The following is a 15844-nucleotide window of genomic DNA, read 5'->3' as shown; positions in this document are numbered from 1 at the left end:
CACTCCTCTCCCATCCCAATCCCCATGAAAAGATATTTCTCACATTTAAAAATAGAACCATACCCAACGATAATGAGGTAACTGGATATATAACGAATATGATTCATTAAGGCAGCACTTCTCTCCTTACTGTCTTATATCTCTTAGGGAAAGAAAACCTTTCCTTGTTTTATAACTTTCAAATATACGTGGGAATTTGAATTGGATTTTCCTGGAAATGCAAGGGCAAACATTAAGATGCCATCTTAATCTCAGATAGAGGGCTATATCCAGTGCCAAACGTATTCAGATGACTGAAGTTAGGCATATCTGTTGATTTAAGTAGGCCTAGTCCTGAGTTGGATTCAAACCACCATGCAAAAGGCCTCTGTCTTTACAAGATGCAATCGAGGTGACTTGAGTTGATTCCACCAGTGTGATGGGTTTTAAAAATTCCCTTAGGGAATGGGGAGCACTGGTGGCTTAGCCCAAATAGTATTTCTTTATTTAGGGTTGTATTATTATTATTATTATTATTATTATTATTATTATTATTATTTACTTACTTACTTACTACATTTTTATACCACCCTTCATTCGAAGATTACAGGGTGATTTACAATATAAGCCCAACTATGTTATACTCAGAGTTGACCCACTGAATTTAGCAAACCTAAGTTAGTTGTGTCCATGAACTTCAGGGGTCTGTTCTGAGTAGAACTAACGTTGGATATAATCAGTGCTATTTTCCTAGAAAAAGAGGTGCTGGAACTCATGAACACCTCCCTTGTTCTCTTACAATGGCAATGGAGCCTACCTAAGATGTGCTGGAACTAAGTTCCGGTGAGTTCTGGCTGAAAAAAGCCCTGGTTATAAAACTAATTAATCAATTACTAGCAGCCTTGCAGCTGATACTGCTATGGAATTCTAAGAAACAAACAACAGCACAATGCAGTACTGTCTGATATCTTCATTCAAAAGGGCATTCAATTGTGTCCAAATGTAGACACAACCATGATCTCATCATCATGCAAAATCATCATGCAAAAATTGGTTATGATATCTTAAGATGTGCCCAGACACATAGAGAACAGCTAGACGGACAGACAAACTGTCCCCTCCCCAAATATAGACTATTATTACAGGGGGGTTTTTACCCACCCTTCAACAGAGGTCCCGGGACAGGTTATAGCAATATAAAAATAGTCTGAGATCCAGCACTGAGGGTCTTCTGGTGGTTTCCACACTGCGAGAAGTGAAGCTACAGGGAACCAGACAGAGGGCCTTCTCAGTAGTGGCACCCTCCCTGTGGAATGCCCTTCTACCAGATGTTAAGGAGATGAGTAATTATATAACATTTAGGAAACATTTGATGGCAGCCCTGTATAGCAAAGATTTTAAGGTTTAATGTTTTATTTTGTTTTTATATGTGCTGGAAGCCGCCTAGCGTGGCTGGGGCAACCTAGTCAGATGTGTGGGATACAAATAAATTATTATTATTATTATTGATATCATTTTAAACAATTGACAATCAGAAAACTAGGGTGTTGTGTTTATGTGTGCACACATACTTACACATACAAGTACACACACTCACAAAAACACATACGTATCAGATACTCTCATCTGAGTTGCAGCCTTGCCCGTTACTCCTGCCATTCCTAAGTGAAGAAAATAACATGGTGGATGAGAGAGATCTGTCTGGAATTTCCTTGAACTCTGATACTTGGCAGTGTAAATTTTTCCAGAGTGGCTCTTGCTTTGGGGCATTTTTTCTCTCGCTCTCTCTTTTAATTTTTTTTTTTTAAATTGATGCTGCTTCCAGCTTGCCAGCTTTTAACTCTGCCTTGAGCACCAGCAGCTGCAGCATCATGGAGGGAGAACCATGCATGGCTCAAGGGTGCGATGATGCTCTGTGCAAACTGTGCAGCAGTCACAGCAAGTGCAACTCCTGTCTCCTCCCTGTCGTCCCCCCTCCCGCCCCGCTGTGAACGCATGAATTATTCCACAGGAGGTCTGGTCAACTCCATCTTTGCCCTGCCCGCTTGCCAAATCCTGGCGGCTCTCTTGTTCCCGAATCTTTCCTCTCTTTGCAACCTCCCTGCTCTTTTCCGTATTTATAGATGGCAGTTTTCAAACCAAATTAAAACTCACCCCACATCTTATTTAAAAAACACAACTTACTTGTTGTACTCTATACATATTTGACCTGTTAAGCATAGGCTGAAGAAGGAGGAAGTGCCCAAACATGAGTTCTTCCTTCCTGAAAACCATCCTATCCAAAGATGCATGCAAGTCCCTATGTCACAACCTGGTCTGGTCATTAGTGGAAGAATCAGCATATGAAGCTGCCAATGGCCCATCTAGTCCATAGAGACACAGGAAGCCACCTTACATTGAATCAGATCCATTGGTCCATCTTGCTAGGCTGGCATTGCTAGTGGTGAGGGACGATTAGCTCTTAAAGAGCAGGTGCACGCCTCATAAGAACAGTCCCAAACTGGGGTGTCACCCTTGAAAAAGACCTACCCCTCATGGATTCCAACCACCCATCAAGTGAGGAGGCACCTGATTCAGGGCCATGCCAAATGAGTGTAACAAACAGACAAAGCTTCTTGGAAGGACATCTGTTTCAGAACTGCCATCTAGTCCTATTAAACCTGTCTCTGTTGCTGCTTGTGTGCTACCTTTCTTATACGGGTGTCTCCTTCCTGTTTTTCCTCCCTACCTTCCTTTTTTCTGCTCTTCTCTCCTTGGCCTCTCCTCTCTCCATCCCTGTATTTCTGCCTCCCCTCCTGTCTGTTGCCTCCCTCCCTCCCTTCTCTCTCTCAGATCTGAAAGATTTTCAGAACAATAAACACAGATACTTGCTAGCATCAGAGAATCAACGTCCTGGCCATTTTTCCACAGCATCCATGGGCTCCCTCACTGCATCCCCATCTTCCTGCTCTCTCAGCAGTCAGGTGGGCTTAACGTCGGTCTCCAGTATCCAAGAACGGATCATGTCTACGCCTGGAGGAGAGGAAGCCATCGAACGTTTGAAGGTACGGACATGTCCTCCCTCCTCATATTCCTTACATGCAGGTAAGCATCAGGACCCCAGAAGTATCAGTCTCAGTAATCCAGAGCAAAGGACACCCTGGTTTCTGAGTGATGGGGAAGTTCCACTGTGGCCATCCTCCTTACTTCAGTATTTGCCATGTGTTTGATCTATACATTTGGGGTGGTGCCTGTTTGGTTCTGTGTACAGTTAACGACATGGGGTTGGGTGTATCCTGTAGCCTTCCAACACAAAACCAGAGCACAGGCCTGGAAGAAGAATGAGCTTTCATTGTGGGGAGAGGGGACCTCAATTCCTTGTTTCTTAAAACTTGAGAGATATTTGGTCAGTTCTAGTGAAATTTCAGTAGCGAGGACAGGAGCTAAGCAGAACATTCATTAGCAGGAAGATCCACTCACTCCTCCCTTTTCAAATGCAGAATGAATTGTGTGGTGTATGCTAGGATATTCAGACTTACTTATTAGCATAGTTGCTTATAAATTAATTGATTAAGTTCTTTGCCAAAACTTCCATTTGGTTAGAGTGCTGGACTAGAGTTGAGGAAGCCCTAGTCACCTTTTCTAGTGAGCCACTCTCGTCTTTGAGCCTAACCTACTTGCAGCAGGATTGTTGTGATGTCGAGCGAATGGGAGATACAACCATCTCTGCTGCCTTGAGCTCCTAGGAAGGGGGCAGAACAACAATTTAATAAAAATGAAAACTCCACACTGCCCTGAATCATTAACTTGTCAAAACTAATAGAAACCCCCCTTTTAATCGTACACACAGCTGTGGGTTCGGCAAGACTGGTTTAAATGATTGCTTTTTATCATTGACTAAATACTTGCTGCTGCTTGCAGGATGTTGTTGGGGTCCCACTTTGTCTCCAAAAGCATTCCTGGGTGTAGTTTGCGTATTTCCAAAGAGAGCAAAAAAAAAAGTACATTAGTGGTACTTGCAAGGTGAACTCATTCCTTTTGGTAAATGCTAACTCAACAGCCATCTGATGGTTGGGAAGATTTGAAATCGGTGCAGTCCTGGCTAGGTCAAAATCATACAACTAAAACTGAGGAGCCAAGTCATGGACTTCAAGTAGAAGTGCTGGGGGGGGGGGGAGTAGTGGATAAAGAGTTGTTTTTTTTATCCCCACCACACCATAGTAAAATTCTGGGTCATCCAATGAAATTGATCAATTGGCAGGAGATGTGGGGCAGACAAAGGAAAGTCCATGGCACGATACTTAACAAATTAATGGCAATAGTGGCCACAAGATGTCATGATCCCCACTGGCTTGGTATCTTTCAATGTTGATCAGACTAATGCACAGGAAAATAAGGCTATCCATGGTTAATCTGTGTGACTTGTAGATCTGATGGCAGTTTGCCACCGAGTACCGATTACTGGGGAGCAAACACTAGAGAGAGAGATAGTGACTCCTTGTGGATTTCCTGGAGGCATCTGGTTAGCTACTATGCTTGGTAATGGGGTGTTGGGCTAGATGGATCTCTTAACACTTAGTTTCTTATGGATGCTTAAAATCCATTCATTCCTAAAGCAAGTTTGTATGGAAATTCCTTGATCATCTAAAGTGTCTCTTAACAAAGCCATAAATTCTGAATGGAGCCAACTTGCTAAGCGTGGGCTGTGCAATGAGGACTACAAGTATGTTGCATTGTTGTATCCTGCTTTCCTTCCATCGTGGCTTTTGAGAGGGTGGATGTCAGGTTCCAAAGAGGTCCTCCCATCCAGGGACAAGACAGATCCAGATCTGCTCAAATTTGTGGCTTCCTGTACCTTCCGATTGTACTCTGGGACCATGCAGAGACCCTGTTTCAAGAAGGCCTCAGTTCTGCTTCTTTGTCAGGCTAACAATATGGCACCCAGTGAGAGAGAGCATGACCAAAATGCCAGAACTCAAAACCAATTCAACCAGCATGATATATGGGACAGTTTTTAAATGCCTGGATCAAGTTAGCTACGAGCACTGACGTCAGAACTGCAGTAGGGATTGTGAATGTTCTGTGGAACATAGGAAGCTGCCTTGTACTGAATCAGACCATTGGTCCATCCCACTTAGTATTGTCTACACTGACTGGCAGAGGCTTTTGAGGGCTTCAGACAAGGGTCTTTTCCCAGCCCAACCTGGAGATGCCATTGGGGATTGAACCTAGGACCTTCTGTGTGCAAGGCAGATGCTCTACATCTGAGCTACGGCCCTTCCTCAATATGTGCATCCTTTGGTTGAGATTAATTTTTTATGGCAATGAACATAGAATTGTAGAGTTGGAAACCCAAAAGGCCATCTAGCCCAGTGCCTGCAATGCAGATGAAGGTGGCATATGCCTCCTTAAGCATTTTTTATTTTGCAAACAGGGCTAGTGTGCCTGTGTGGGATGAAGATTGAAATCCCTGCCCTTTTATTGGGATGTTCTTGCTTGCCTTCCTCTAAAATAAGGATACTGGCATGTAAAGCCTCTGGTTGAGTGGCAGACTTACAAATATATTTCCATGTTCAGTTGAGCTGAGGAAAATGAAGAGTTTATTTCAGCAATAATAATTCAGTCTTTCCTGGAAGTGTCACATTGGAAAACAGAGCACCAAGACCTGGACCCCGGAGATTACAAATGTGAAGCGCTCACAGAATGCCTGCCCCCACCCCCCATACATGGACAATGGAGGCTTTTGTCTATGGAACAGCATCAAAAGGGCACAGCAGCAATCTTTCGGCTTTTACCAAAGCCTCCCTCTCCTCCCCCACGGTTGGGCATGTGAAGCAGCAGGCGGGTTAATGTTGTGAATTTAAATACTGCCTACCCCTCCTCCTTTTTTCCTTCTTTTCCTCTTCCCATATTTGAAAAGCTGCCAGGGCAATTTGGCTGGACTAGCACGCACACTGCACTTTTTACAAAAATGCCGTTGACATGGAGATAACAGTGCTGTCTCTGCATTTGCCTGGTGCTCTGTCATAAAGTGGCGTCTTCAAACATATTACCCCTCCCCCCCAACTTAATGTCTGGGCTGGCCTGCCTGTGAGTCTTCCCCCTTCATCAGCATTCAAGGCAACATCTCCGGCATTTTGAAGGGGAACGGGAGGATGGAAGCAGCTTGGCAAGGCAGCATCTTCTGACAAGTTAATGACTGAGGGCATCATGAGCTTCAAAATGACAAGCAAATAGAGATGTGGAAATGAGCAGATCATCTCTAGCCCCACTGGGGCATTGATAAATAAGAGTGTGTTTCCTGTTACAAGGGATTCCAACCTCTCTTCACATAACCCCCCCACCAATCTTTTTATTTCTTCCTCAGTTTTCTTGGCTCTTAGAGTAAGCTTCCACAGTTGAAAAACAGCCCTGATATTTGTCTTTTCCAAGGGAGAATGAGAGTGGGAGAAACATTCCCTCCCCTCCCACCAGTTGCTGTGGGAACAAACGACCATTTGTGCACAAGTTGCCAGACTTGCTGTTGAAGGGGAGCAGAAATCAGAATTCTGGAGTAATATTGGTGTTGGACCTGCATGGTGTTCCTTGAAGGCTCTTCAGTGGTTTAGATTCCACCATGCCTTATGGTGGGGAACTTGTCAACCAGCCAGAATGACACATTTCCTTCTGTAATACTTCCTGGGGACCATATGCCAGTGGTGGGCAGTCTGGAGGGAAAAGTGGGAGGAGCAAAGGATATGACCCTTACATCTGTACAACAGGCTCCATTTCTACTGTGCAAAAAAGGCAGAGAGGTTTCTATATGCACATTTCACACACATCTCTCCATCCAAGCAGGTAAGAGGCATTATCAGTTAATTGGGCACAGACCAGGACATGGCTTGGGCAGAGTCTTGAAGGCTGGGTAGTGAGGCTGGGGGTGGGCACATCTGGCCCTCAAGCTTGAAATTTCTCATCCATACCTTATGGGTTCTTGAAGATATTGGCAGCATTTGGCTGCTGGAGAGAGGAGTCAAGCATCAACAGCATTAAGCTAAATAGTGGTGTAGCTCAGCATGACACAGCAGCAAAATGACCAGGGTGCGGGGGAGCGACCATGGTTGGCTCTCCTGGATTTTGCATGTTCATACTAGGCCATGGTTTGGCTTATCGTGACATGCAAACCAGGTTCCTTTGTGAAAGCATATTTGTACTTATGTGCATGCACAAGTGTGAGCATCTGCCTGGGGGAAGAAACAGGAAGTGATCCATTCCATGATAAGCAAATGTAGCACCCACTTGAAAAGTTCTGTTGTATCAGATGATATTCCTGCAAATTTGGCACCTTCTTAGCAAGTTCTGTTGTATCAGACCTCTCAGGACTTCTAACACAAGCAGATTTGGTAGCATGGTCAGGTGCTCTTAAAATTTGCCAGCCTAAGAAGCAGTATTTCCTATTAAAATTATATGGCCACCCATCTATAAAATTCTCTAGGTGGCATACAAAACATATCTTGTAAAAGTGCTCCAAGGCCCAATTCATGCTTCATTAGATGGAGGATTTGACCCAAGACTCCAGACTGCAAGTTGATCACTGTATTTGCTGCTCACTATCTTCCTATTGTTCATTTTTATCCTTCTGTTTCATTTTTAGATTTAGCTAAATGTAAAAACTTGTTTCATCAAATAGGCTAGTGAGAAATGGGTATTTAGATGTAGTTTCCTTGTACATACCTCTAATTCTCTGTTGGACTTTTTTGCAGGAATCTGAGAAGATCATTGCAGAGCTGAATGAGACATGGGAGGAGAAACTGCGGAAGACAGAGGCGATTAGGATGGAGAGGTTGGCACATACATAAAACCACAATCTATGTTTGCTTGGAGGATCTTAAGCCATATGAGGGCAGGATTGCATCTAAACCTCATTGGAAAGGGAGAGGACCTTTACTAAAACAGAGTAGAGGAATAGTCACAGGAAAGGACCTAGCAGACCAGGTTAAGACCAGAGTTCTGCAGGAATGGCTTTGTTGCTGAAGGATTTGAGAGATACAGCATGTGAGAGGGTAGTGTGAGACATATAGTGTGAGACAGGGGTAGAAGAATGGTAGATCAGGATCTATTAGGGGATCTCTGGGTGGTTTGGAGTAGATTAGCCAAGGATTTCTGGTTGTTTTTAACTATAGCAAACTCAACATTGTGCATGTTTGTTTTATGCCTTAAATTCATTTGCTTTAACAAATGAAGCTGTTTATGTGACAGGCATCAGGAGTGTATTTTGATGTGAAATGACTTTGAGCTCAGCTGTGGCCCAAGGAACCATTTCTTGAGCTGAGCAGGTGTTCAGAGGCACCCTGGTCCATACCTACTTGAGAGTTGGTTGTTTGCTTCCACCCTTCACGCTGCTATTTTGCGCTGGGCTTTTGTTGAAGTGTGAGATTCTAATTTAAAACCCCTCAAAAGTATGTCTAACCCAAACCCACCATATTGTAGGAAATGGGGTGAGGAGTTACATGGTCAAAGTGCCTGAAAAAACAGGAGGAGATAAAAGAGCATGAGGGAGGAAGCAAAGAAAGGGAGACTAAAAAGATAGGTAATCGTGGAGGAGAGAAGGTTCAAATGTCACAACTAGAAATGGGAAATCTATCCGGAGAGCTAGAGAGAGTGTAGCATAGAGACATGTAGAGAATGATGGTTTTCCAGATGGTTTTGCCATAGTAAAAATAAATGGCTCTAAACCAGGGGTGTGTGTATGAACCTTTGGCCCTACAGACATTGTTGGACCGCCACTCCCATCATCCCTGAACTGTACTCTGCTGGAGCAGATGGGAGCTACAGCAATATTCAGAATGCCACAGGTTCCCCACCATTGCCCTAAATCTTAATACAGCTTTGCCTGTTTAGGTTATCCTAGGGTTGGAGGAGACCTTGGGTCAAAAATTTCCTTGTTGCACAAATTGGATTTCACTATCATGAAACTACAACCCTTCATTAAGTGAATCTGCCAGAGGGAGGGTTGTAGATCAGTGGCAGAGCAGATGCTTTGCATGCCGAAGGTAACAGGTTCACTCCCTGACATCTCCAGACAGGACTGAGAGCATCTCCTGCCTGAAATCCTGGAAAGCCACCACCAGCCACTGCAGAAAGTACTGAAATAAATATGTCCCATCACAACTGTATGCCATGATTATTAACCTTGTATTTTATGATTATGAGTTCCTCTCATTCCCTCTGTGTTTTGAAGCTTGAATTGTAAATATATTTCAGTGATACCTCTTTCCCCTCCTTTATAGAGAGGCTTTGCTGGCTGAGATGGGAGTCGCCATTCGAGAAGACGGAGGAACCCTTGGTGTTTTCTCACCTAAAAAGGTACATCTGTGCTGTTGAGTTGTTTTGTAAAGACTGCCCATTGCTGGTCTTTTTAGAATGGATTTTGGCTCCTAACCAGTGTTAGAAACTCAGATATATAAGCCAAATGCCAAATGGCACCTTAAACGTGGGTTATGGTCACCACAATAAAATTTCTAGGTGCCGTTCCCCCCCTTGAGATTATTATTAATTATTATTATTACTATTACTATTAATATTATTAATTTCATTTTTTTTATTTTAAAGAAAAAATCTCAAAGTGGTTTAAAAGGTAAAGGTACCCCTGACCGTTAGGTCCAATCGCGGACAACTCTGGGGTTGCGCACTCATCTCGCTCTATAGGCTGAGGGAGCTGGGGTTTTGTCCACAGACAGCTTCGGGGTCATGTGGCCAGCATGACTAAGCCGCTTCTGGCGAACCAGAGCAGTGCACAGAAATGCCGTTTACCTTCCCGTCGGAGTGGTACCTATTTATCTACTTGCACTTGACGTGCTTTTGAACTGCTAGGTGAGCAGGAGCTGGGACCGAACAACGGGAGCTCACCCTGTCGCAGGGATTCAAACAACCAACCTTCTGATCGGCAAGGCCTAGGCTTTGTGGTTAGACCACAGCGCCACATTAAAACATCAAATAAAACAATCCAGAATAAAACACATTCAAGCCTCAATATTTCAGATCCTTCTTTAAGCGACATTTAGCTTTCCCCATATTTATCTACTTAATATAGTCAGTGCTTTTTTCTAGGGAGATACAGGGGTATGCATACCCCTAAACATTTTGTGAATCTTTGTACTTTTGTCCATTTACTGTATTTTTCCTGATTTGAACTATAAAATGGTGATTTTCTTGAGTCAAAATGAGAATACTCCTAAACATTTTTAAAGAAAAAAACACTGAATATAGTTTCCCCATAGCAGAAGTACTCTAAGAAGTAGGAGGCCAGCATGGTGTAGTGGTTAAACTGTCAGACTAGGACCTGGGAATCCGGGTTCGTATCCTCACTGAGTCCTGAAGCTCACTGGGTGACCTTGGGTCAGTCACAGCCTCTTAATCCCTACAATGGAGCAGAACTTGAGCAAAAGTTTACTAGTGCTACCGGTAGATTTTAGAATGTCTTGAAGTTCATGTGTGCTGAAACTGGATGTGTGGGTTATCCGGACCCTTTTCATAAAACTTGTATTGGGTACGTAGGTGAAACAAATAATATTTGGCCACCTTGTGTGAAGCAATAGTCAGTTTGATGCATAACTTTTTCATAGGAATGTAGGAAGCTGCTGTTCTTTATACCAAGTCAGACCACCGGTCCACCTAGGTCAGCATTCTTTACACTGACTGGCAGTGGCTCTCCAGGGTCTCAGACAAGCCCTGTGTGGAGATACCTTGGATTGAACCTGGGACCTTTTGCATGCATTCCAGATGTTCTGCCACTGAACTTTGGTCCTTATCAGGTCAGGCTCCAGAGGTTGTTGTAATTGGACATTTTCCTGTGGCCCCAAGATGGGCAAAGAACCCAAAGGCTCATCAGCAAATCCCTTCTCAGTCTTCTGAAGTGCTGAAAAGACTTTGAAATTAGTGTGGAAGAAGTATTGGTTTGCACATTCTGCCTCGGCTGCATCAAGGGTGCTCAATGAAGTTTCCTTATTCAGGGGCCCCTGGAATTTTGGACCTTGCAGTAGTTCTCACTGTGGTTATTGCTCCATTCCCCTCAAGCTTTCTCTTTCCTCTTGTTTCCTCTCATTTTTCTGGACTCTCTCCATGTAGATCTTCCCTCAGAGGCCATCAGCTCTGTTTGATGAGTCTTTTGACGCATTTGCCCTTGACCAGGTTTGTGCAGGTGGAGAAAACAGATGCTTAAGTAGAGATTTCTGCCTATGGAATTAGAAAATAGACACTGATCCTTCTTCCCTTTCCCTGTCCCATCCATCCTGATACTCTTGTTGCTTGTGGTCGGCCTTTTCCTCATTCTGAACCCTCCGATCCTTAGAGTTCTCATAGTTTCGTTTTATGCTGTAAGGTGGCATATTTTAACTGTGGAAGTCTTGGAACACTAGTTAATGAACTAGAGTTACTGGCATCTTCAGTGTTTGTCTTTGTTGTTGTCTGTCTCATGTTTTCTTTTGTTGTTGTTTTGACATTTTGTGTTTTTCCTCTTCGTTTGTGCTTGCTGGCATTCCACTGGCTAGATTTTCACTCCAAGGCCATGTGACTTGCTTGCTGATTCCAATGGGTTATTTTCACCAAAGAAGGTTGGTTTAGTGCTTGTTGTAGCTCCTTAGAGTCTATGAAGAGTGTTTGCTGGGTGTCAATGTCCATTTTTCTGTGTTTTGTTTTTGTCCTGATGTTCTGTGTTTTTCCCTTTTGTCTGTGCTTGCTGGCATTCCATTGGCTAGATTTTCACTCCAAGGCCATGTGACTTGTTTGCTGATTCCAGTGGGGTATTTTCCCCAAAGAAGGTTGGTTTAGTGATGGTAGCAACTCTCTTAGGTTCCAGTAAGAGTGTTAGCCGTCTAGCAAAGTACCTAGATTTTTTCCTCTTATGGCTTGGAAGCATGGGGTACAAGAGTGCCCCCTTCTTCACATACAACACAGAATAAAAGCTTCCAAATAGTCTAACCTTCTCTGTAATGTATCCTGTGGTAGAAATTCCTCTTCCCTTGACAAAATCTGAGGTTGAGAGGCTGTGGTCAGCAAATAGATTTGTTTGGAGGCACCTCACTTTGAAATACAAGTAATGTTGATATGCCCACTTTCCATCCCGTTGTCATCCTTTATTTCTCTTTATCTCTTTCCACACACATGAAATTTCTATATCTGGGCAAGTGGAGCAGGAGGACAAACGGGTTGGCGGCTAGTGGACTAAGAAGAAGCTCTCCAGGGCCTGATTTTATTTTTTTTAGTGGTTGCCAGTTACTAACCCTTGTTAAGCAAAAAAAAGGGGGGGTATAAATTCACTGAGTAGATCTTCCAATTTAATGTTTCTTAGCTGGCTGACAGGCTGGCAGGCATTTCTGCCTATGATATCACTCTGTTTCTGTACTGAAATAGTTTGCATCTGTTCAAGAAATGACTTGTCTTCTCCCAAGGAGAGAGAGGTTAATTTGAAGTTGCATTTGGACCTTGAAGCCGCTGCGTCGCCTTTTTAAAGAAGTTGTACAGGGGGGAGAGAGGCCCTGATCTTTAAGTTAATTGCTTTTCCTCATTTCAGACACCTCACCTTGTCAACCTCAACGAAGATCCCCTCATGTCAGAGTGCCTACTTTACTACATCAAAGATGGCATAACCAGGTGAGAGGCAACACTGCTTTTAGTCAGATGGCTGCCACCTTGAGTCTCTCTTTTCTCTCCCAAAGCAAATCCAGTCATATTAAGCTCTTGAGTGTCAGACAAAGCACGTACTTAATTACCCATGTCCTTGTTTACATGCATGGGATTAACATTTAATTGTCAGATTTGGAGTTGCAGGAGCTTTTTACCAAGCGGAATATTGCCAGGGGAGCTTGGAAGAGGAAGAGCAGACTGATTGTCTTAGCTGGGCATTTTCCTTCTAAAGCTGGAGTGGAGCAGCAGTGTGGGGAAGGATACTGCCATTATAATTAGCATAGTCTTACCTTGCGATACCTAGTTACAGATAGGTAGCCGTGTTGGTCTGCCATAGTCAAAACAAAAAAAGCTCATACCAAGAACTAACTTAGTTGGTCTTTAAGGTGCTACTGGAAGGAATTTTTTTGTCTTGCGATACCTACTTCAGCTTCGCCATGGGTAGTGAGGATGGCTGAAAACAGAGAATCTTAGGCTAAGCCGGAAAATGAAATCCATCTGAAATTATGCGATGATCATCAGGTCATTGGTCCACAGGGTTGGCCCTACTCTTAGGCAGAGTGAGGCAGCCACCTGAGACAGCAGGGGCTTGCAGGGAGGAGGAAGTGACTAGCAGCAAGGTTTTGGAAGAGGACAGAGCTGTGTATGACATGCAAAAGCTTCTCTGTTTATTGCAGATTCCTATGTTTATATTTTTTAAAGCTATAAGGAATTTAAACAATCTTTTTTGCTGGATGCAGGGTTGGCCAGGCAGATGCTGAACGGCGTCAAGACATAGTTCTCAGCGGGGCTCACATCAAAGAGGAGCATTGTATTTTCCGGAGCGAGAGAAACCATAATGGTGATGGTGAGACAGCAGCTTGCTTATTGGTTAAATATCGCTCTGCTGCTCCGCCCTGTGTTGTTACTTATATTCGTACTTGCCATCGTCCAGCTCTTTATAGACATAGATATTCTTTGGACTTCTGATTAGCTGAACTCTGCCCTTTTCTGGATTATGTAGCTAAATTCCACCCTGGTTTTGCCCTGGCTGGTTTGGAAGGATTTTAAGAGGCATTCCTGTGGAAATCCTGGAATATGCATATTCTTCTCTTTGGGAAAGACTTCTCTCCCCTGTCCTTCCCACAACATAAGACCATAAGGAGGGCCCTGCTGGATTAGGCTAAAGGCCCATCTTGTCCAGCATCCTGGTCTTCCATTGTCCAACCGGATACCTTTTGGAAATGACCAGAGCACAGCAGCAGAAGTCTTCCCTGCTGTGATTCCCAGCAGCTGTTATTGAGGCATGCTGCCTCCAAGAGCAAAGGCAGAACATAGCCATCAGGGCTGGTAGCCATTGTAAACACTTACAATGTCTTTATAGGCCCTACATAAGGTAAAGGTAAAGGTACCCCTGCCCGTACGGGCCAGTCTTGACAGACTCTGGGGTTGTGCGCCCATCTCACTTAAGAGGCCAGGGGCCAGCGCTGTCCGGAGACACTTCCGGGTCACGTGGCCAGCATGACAAAGCTGCATCTGGCGAGCACATGGAAACGCCGTTTACCTTCCCGCTGGTAAGCGGTCCCTATTTATCTACTTGCACCCGGAGGTGCTTTTGAACTGCTAGGTTGGCAGGCGCTGGGACCGAGCAGCGGGAGCGCACCCCGCCGCAGGGATTCGAACCGCCGACCTTTCGATCGGCAAGTCCTAGGCGCTGAGACTTTAACCCACAGCGCCACCTGCGTCCCTTAGGCCCTACATAGGAGCTTGTAAAACAGTGATGTGAGTATTCTTTATTCCTGTTCCAGTGATTGTTACCCTGGAACCTGGTGAACGGTCTGAAACCTATGTCAACGGCAAGAGAGTGGTGCAACCTGTCCAGCTGCGCTCAGGTAAAGACGTTGGAATTTGTTACTCTGTCTTTGTTGTTTTTTAAGTGTCTTGAAAACTGTGGCTCCATGAAAGTAATACAGGAAGCTGTTTTATCCAGAGACTATTGGCTCATCTAGCCCCATATTGTCTTTTCCGACTTGGAGCCCATCATCCCTGACCATGGGCTATGAAAGCTGGGGCTGGTGGGAGTTGTAGTTCAGCAATATCTGGAAGGTATCACTTTGGCTACCCCTGGCCTTCTCTGGCAATGGCTGTCCAACAGAGGTCTTTCCCATGAGCTGCTCCCTGACCCTTCTTACTGGAGATGCCAAGGATTGAACCGAGGACCTTTTGAATGTAGAATGTGTGCTCTACTACGTTGCTTTGGGCTCTTCCCATAAGTCTGTCGTCTTTTCTTTGAGTTAGGGTTTTATGATTTCTGGCTTTGACTGTCCTTGAGAATTCATTGCCTGGGGATAACATGGCTGAACAAATCCCAGCTAGCTCTCTCTCTCGTTAAAAAGCAAAAAACAAAAACCCTTTAGGTCATAATCTTTTTATTGCCCGTCCAGGAAATCGTATTATTATGGGCAAAAACCACGTGTTCCGCTTCAACCATCCTGAGCAAGCACGGGCTGAAAGGGAAAAGACTCCATCAGCAGAGACTCCCTCAGAACCAGTAGATTGGACTTTTGCTCAGAGGGAATTGCTGGAGAAACAAGGAATTGATATGAAGCAGGAGATGGAGAAAAGGTAATGCATTTTTTCATGACACTGAACAAGTTACCATTCATCCCTCCATCCATCTTACTGAATTGCTGTTCTCTTCTGCTTAACTGTTGTAGAGCATCATCCTTTAATATTGGTACAACTTTCACATGTAATTCTTTTTAGTTGGAATGTTAGCTGTGAAGCAAAATTGCTTATGAAAACTCCTGAGTAGTTTTCGGTTAACCTTTGTTTGGTGCTTGCTTCAGAAGGTTTTGCAGAGTGGCTCATGACAACATTTTGTTTTGTGGAGAGATGCTTCTTTGTTGCTAAAATGGAGCACTGGTCATAATATATTTAGCTTGTTGCAGGATTCTGGTTTCTGCAGAAGTTTTTGTGTTTCCCTACAATATTACTGATCAGCTGGCAAAATAAGTCTTTAGAAGACTCTTGAAGGTCCTGTAGTCCTTTTAAAGTGCCCCGCTACCTAGAAGTGTGTTTCTGCACACACCCATACCAGGAAATTCTTAGGTGGAGCAAATGGGTGCTCTTAGGTGGGGGTACATCTGCTGTCCCCACCCTGACTATTGCCCTACTCTAGTGGGTACCCTCAGGGGCTCAGGCTCCAGTCTCAGGAGGTACAAGCATCTTAGCAAAACACTCA

General features: G+C 44.1%; 1 protein-coding gene across 9 annotated transcripts in view; it reads left to right on the top strand.

Annotated features, from left to right (window-relative positions):
* The window catches only part of KIF1B (kinesin family member 1B), a 125198-nt gene that overhangs the window by 64105 nt on the left and 45249 nt on the right, over positions 1-15844 (top strand). For 6 of the 9 annotated variants that reach the window (XM_081923393.1, XM_081923392.1, XM_081923396.1 and 3 more), the window contains 7 exons: positions 2812-3023; positions 7701-7780; positions 9228-9303; positions 12509-12588; positions 13362-13468; positions 14409-14492; positions 15045-15225. In XM_081923393.1, the coding sequence (XP_081779519.1) occupies positions 2812-3023; positions 7701-7780; positions 9228-9303; positions 12509-12588; positions 13362-13468; positions 14409-14492; positions 15045-15225 (820 nt within the window). The remainder of the gene's footprint in view (positions 1-2811; positions 3024-7700; positions 7781-9227; positions 9304-12508; positions 12589-13361; positions 13469-14408; positions 14493-15044; positions 15226-15844) is intronic. The other 3 variants (XM_081923398.1, XM_081923397.1, XM_081923400.1) reach the window with 1 other exon arrangement.

The sequence above is a fragment of the Podarcis melisellensis genome (assembly GCF_964234715.1).
Source record: "Podarcis melisellensis genome assembly, chromosome: 8".
Lineage (NCBI taxonomy): Eukaryota > Metazoa > Chordata > Lepidosauria > Squamata > Lacertidae > Podarcis > Podarcis melisellensis.
This window is presented reverse-complemented; position numbering and strand designations above follow the sequence as displayed.